A 6000-nucleotide genomic window follows, 5' to 3' on the forward strand; every position below is an offset into this window, starting at 1 on the left:
CATTGGTCATACATGATGCCATGCAAGTCCACACACATAAAGCAACAGACTGAGCAGCCCCATAATGATCATGCCAGACTGTCAGTTCTAACACTGGCACATGAGTACTTACCTATGCATGCACTGATCAGACCAATCTACCCCTATAATATATTGTACATAGAGCAGACTATGCTGTACATATAACTAGCATTCCAAACACTCTTGTACTCTCCACAAACACATTTCCCTCTGTACTACAGTGTACATATTAAACATCACTCTTTAGCTTTGTGTACACTGCACTGTATCCGTTATACCAGTACGCACAGTGCTTTCATTTTATATTTACTCTCTCTTTTCACACTTACCAAACTCAGTGATAACAACACTTTGCTATATACATGCTATACACGCATACTGTACATCAGTTATTTGAAAATGTCCAATGCTTGCCCATGCTCTTAGTACCTGGGCAGCTCATATTGCACAGGTTCCAAGTATTATGTACACACACTGCACAGTACATATCATTATCATTCCATGCTGCACGCTCCACATCCGTTCATCCTACCAACATGTGATACACACGTATTTTCATTTATCCTATCAAACTCATGCTTCCCAATGTGTATGCACGGGTCACACCAAGTGAATGTAACATGCTTCTTCTTACATACATAAGGCTGATCATGTGACACTACAGTGCTCTATACATATGGAATACATGTCTATTCCCAAACATGCTTGTAACATGCCAACGTTATATTTGCATGCAAAAACATCCAATAGGTAACCTGACATAAACTAATAATCATGATATAAAACACTTATATAAGATATATGTCAACACATGATGGGCAATGATACTGTATTATGACAATACTATGTTACTTTCTTTCTTTTGTACTTTATTTTCTTTTATTGAAATGTTGGAAAATACAAAAAACATATTGGAAAAAAAAATATAAAAAAAAATCAATGTATACTACTAAACAGGTAAACTGGTCATGACATTTACTAAGCAAACTCATGCTAAGGATGCCAAACTATTCAAACTTTCGTAGTGGAAAGTTGATTTGGCGTAAAGATCCCAACATGCATTCTACTATGTTGAACAAAACATGCTGATTCACACTGTACAGCACATGTAACAAACATGCAGATATTTCATTCCAGCAATAACTCAGCGTTAGGTTCTATTTGAACAAGCCTTTGATGAACTAGGTTTATCCAGCCCATGCTGTAATCGATATAACACATGGAAATACTTTGACAAAAGCAGAGCAATACATAATAAAGCTTATTTAATAAAGCAGCAACTATTATGTGCAAAGTGCTCTAATCGCTGATTACCAATTCGATTTCATTTTGCTGCAGTCAGATTAGTGAATGACAGATTGTGATTGGTTACGATAGGATGCTGCGCTTTGCTTGACGCTCTGTTTGTCTTATTAAACATAAGAACCAAAGATATCTGGCCAACTAGCTAGTACATAAAATGTTGGCTGTTATCGGATGTTTACTAGACAAATGAACTCATATGTGGTTAGGGACCTCACATGTGCTGGGTACGTTATTTATATCTGTGCAAATATATACGCAGACGCAATGCATTCGCTAACTGTTTCATCTTTGAATCAGCATATTGCACTCAGTAACAATCTACATTCATACTTCATTCACTCAAGGAAAATATTAAAATAAAATGGTCATGATAACTTTCCCAGCATACTCTATAACTTACTTCCTGCATCGACTGGGAAAAAACAATATCACGTTGTTTGGAAAACTTGAACCATGCAATGGCTTTGGAAATAAATACTACACAGCACAACCATGCTGGGAATGTCAGTCTGTTTAGAACAGTTAATTGTTTGACAAAATGTATGTATAAAAAGCATTCCAAGCAACAGCATGCATTGAAATGTCATAGCGGCTAAATACTACATAATATGCATTGTGAATGCCAACTAGTGCCACATAACATGCACCAAGCATGCCAACCCATATGTGCTTCCCTTGCCAGCCAAAACAGCATCATGTGCACCAGTAATATAAATAGGCTGTAGAAACACATTTACTATTAAGAAGGCTTACACCCTTATATCAAAAACAGATCTTTATAAGATACAAAGATTCAGGTTTGTGTTAAGACGCTTTACTTTGCTTTTTGTTCTGAGGCTCTGCGGCTGTGTTAAATTCACAATACAAAACGCCTGTTCCTTGAGAGACAGCCTACGATCATCAAATGCACTTGTAGCTCATAATGATCCTGAGCATTAGGGGAAAGCTCAGGTCCCTGGAGTTTCCTGCAGCAGCAGCATCTGGATCAGCTCAAGAAAGCAGACACACAAGCCAGCATCTCACATACACACAACCCACCGCCACTCATGATGTCTAATGAAGCAGGAGAAACAGCAGAAGTATGTTGCTGGGCATGGGGCACTCAGAAAAGTTCTGTTTACAAACAAAAGCTGACAAACACAAAATAGGTTTCCATACTCTATGACAGCCTTTCTCAACTGGGGTTCCTCCACAGGTTGTGAGGGATTTCACGATCAATTAGTAATTTCTATCCCCTAGACATGTAATTACTGACACCTATGGTCTTTTTAGCTTAATGTAAGGGGAGAGTCTTCCCACTGACCACCAATTTAAGGAGCGTTCTTCCCACTGACCACCAATGTAAGGAAAATTCTTCCCACTGATCACCAACGTAAGGAGCACTCTTACCACTGACCACCAATTTAAGGAGCACTCTTCCTACTGACCACCAATTTAAAGAGCACTCTTCCTACTGACCGCCAATTTAAGGAGCACTCTTCCCACTGACCCCCAATGTAAGGAGAATTCTTCCTACTGACCACCAATGTAAGGAGAATTCTTGCTACTGACCACCAACATAAGGAGCATTCTTCCTACTGACCATGAATTTAAAGAGCACTCTTCGTACTGACCACCAATTTAAGGACCATTCTTCCTACTGACCATGAATTTAAAGAGCACTCTTCCCACTGACCACCAATTTAAGGAGCATTCTTCCTACTGACCATGAATTTAAAGAGCACTCTTCCTCCTGACTGCCAATTTAAGGAGCACTCTTCCCACTGACCACCAATGTAAGAAGAATTCTTCCTACTGACCACCAATGCAAGGAGCACTCTTCCCACTGGCCACCATAGTAAAAAACACTTTTTCTACTGACCACCAACATAAGGAGCACTCTTCCTACTGACCGCCAAAACAGCGCACTCTTCCTAATGACCACAAATTTGAGGGGTACTCTTCCCACTGACCCCCAATGTAAGGAGTGCTCTTCCCACTGATCAGTAAGTAAGTAAGTAAGGGTCACTCTTCCTACTGACCACCAACGTAAGGTGCACTCTTCCTCCTGATAACCAATTTAAGGGGCACTCTTCCCACTGACCACCAATATAAGGAGAATTCTTCCTACTGACTGCCAATGTAAGGAGCCCTCTTCCCACTGACTACCAAGGTAAGGAGCACTCTTCCTACTGACCACCAACGTACGGAGCACTCTTCCTACTGACCACCAACGTACGGAGCACTCTTCCTACTGACCACCAACGTACGGAGCACTCTTCCGACTGACCACTAACGTAAGGAGTACTCTTCCTACTGACCACTAATGTAAGGAGTACTCTTCCTACTGACCACTAACGTAAGGAGCACTCTTCCTACTGACCAATAACGTAAGAAGCACTCTTCCTACTGTCCAACATAAGGAGCATTCTTCCCATTGACCAACAACATAAGGAGCACTCTTCCAAAAGGACCACCAATGAAAGAAGCACTCTTCTTACTCTTCCCACTCAGCAACACTGTAACATTACGAGCACTCTTCCTACTGACCACTAACATAAAGAGGATTCTTCTCACTGATCACCGATGTAAAAAGCACTCTTCCAAAGACCACTAATATAAGGAACACTCTTTCTACTGACCACCAATGTAAGAAGCACTCTTCCCACTGATCACTAATGTAAGTGTTCCTTCACAGGTTGTTAGGGATTCCTCGATCAATGAGCAACTTCTACCCCCCAGATATGTAATCACTGACACCAATGATCTTTTTAGCTAAATGTTAGGGGAGATTCTTCCCACTGACCACCAATATAAGGTACACCCTTCCCACTGACCACCAATATAAGGAATTCTCTTCCCACTGACCAATAATGTAAGGGGAACTTTTCCCACTGACCACCAGTATAAGGAGCATTCATTCCACTGACCACTAATGTAGGGGGAATTCTTCCCACTAACCGCCAATATAAGGAGCATTCATTTCACTGATCACTAATGTAAGGGGAACTCTGCTCACTGACCACCAATATAAGGTGCATTCATTCCACTGACCACCAATGTAGGGGAACGCTTCACACTGACCACAAATATAAGGTGCACTCTTCCCACTGACCACTAATGTAGGGGGAACTCTTCCCACTGACCACCAATAAAAGGGGCATTCATTCCACTGACCATTATTGTAAGGGACACTCTTGCTACTGACCAACAATGTAAGGAGCAATGTTCCCACTGAGGACCAATTTAAGGAGCCCTTTTCATGCTGACCACTACTGCAAGCAGGACTGTTCCAACTAACCATCACACTAATGTAGTATGTGCTGTAGATATAGAAATTACTGTCATGGGTTTCCTGAGCCTGGAAAGTTTTTTCAAGCGTTCCACCTTGTTAAAAAGGTTTGAGAAAGGCTGTGAATTTACACAGACACCATCAGAGTTGAAGATCAGTCAGGGTTAATAATATCTGTTGCTGGTTTGTTCCCTACATCTAGCCATTGAGAGTTCCCCCCCTCCGCAGTCATCATGAAAACAGCACAGCTGGCTGGTAATACAAACTTAGCCCACACACAGTTAATTACTTACCAGGCAATCACATCCAGGACTGCCACACATTGTCATCTGACCCAAATCCTAGACTGACTGACCACAACCTGCTACTGATCATCTGGATGGTAGGTACCTTCCATCCATAGGACAGAGTTACCTGTAGAAGTTTGATGCCCTCCACCTTCCCCATGAAATAAAGAAAGCCTTCTTACCTGGGATTACTCTTGTTCCAGTAGACTGCATACCGATCTGAGATGACTTTGCTGGGATCATCTGTCCATACACAGACCCAAATCAGGGCCCCCAGGAGCAGTGGGACCAGGGGCCCCATACTCGGGGTCCAAGTTGTGTGCTCCACTCACACCGGACCCCCTGGTCCCATGGCCGGTCGGTGTGGTGGAGAAGTGATGAAGAAGTGTGGAGCAGAGGTGGAAGGAAGGAAGGTTGGAGGAGAAAGGTGGAGGTGTGGTCCTTGTCAGTGTCCCAGTGGTCGGGCAGCCCTCAGCTCCATACCATGGGGTGGGGAGGTGTAGGTGCCTGGATCCCGCTCACTATCGCTGTATATCAGCCCAGGGCTCCAGCTCAGCTCAGTCTCTGTACCCGCTCTCATGGTCCAGAGCCCAGGAGGTGACAACTCCTGAGCCCGGGCTACAGGACCAGTCAGGACATCCTGGAGGGAGGAAGAGGAGACCACAGATCCCGGGCCACACGTACAGTCCGCACAACAGGTAGGAAGAACACAATTCACACACAACTACTACAGCCACGGACAACTAGCGCTGCCACCACGGACACACAACCCCACTAGAGCAACTGCCAAGTCCTTGTCTCCTCACTCCATCTACACACCGAACATTCCCCCCCTCCTCCTTCTCCGGCCAGCCCTCCACACTCCTCCCTTACCAGGCACTATCACTCCCTTCTCATTCTCTGCCTCAATGTCAACGGCGCGAGGGAAGCTGTTCAGAGGTCTCGCGCCATCTACTGGATGTGTGCAGTACTACACCCTGTGCTGTGCCTCAGTCCCTGCAGGCCTTCTTCTACACAACTTCTCCATAGTCAGAAAGAAAAGAAATGTTTATATATGGCAACCTACAAAAAGAGCATTGCAGGAGTTTTATTCCTTCCTTCTTGTATCTTTTTTTT

At 43.5% G+C, this 6000-nt stretch overlaps 1 protein-coding gene across 1 annotated transcript in view; it reads right to left on the minus strand.

The window, feature by feature from the left end:
* The window catches only part of EFNA2 (ephrin A2), a 461529-nt gene extending 455770 nt beyond the window's left edge, over positions 1–5759 (minus strand). Inside the window, exon 1 of the mRNA XM_073596928.1 lies at positions 5067–5759. Within this exon, the coding sequence (XP_073453029.1) occupies positions 5067–5185 (119 nt within the window). The 5' untranslated portion in view covers positions 5186–5759. The remainder of the gene's footprint in view (positions 1–5066) is intronic.
* Between the last annotated feature and the right edge of the window lie 241 nt (positions 5760–6000).

Source organism: Aquarana catesbeiana, linkage group LG01 (assembly GCF_042186555.1).
Source record: "Aquarana catesbeiana isolate 2022-GZ linkage group LG01, ASM4218655v1, whole genome shotgun sequence".
NCBI classification, from domain to species: domain Eukaryota; kingdom Metazoa; phylum Chordata; class Amphibia; order Anura; family Ranidae; genus Aquarana; species Aquarana catesbeiana.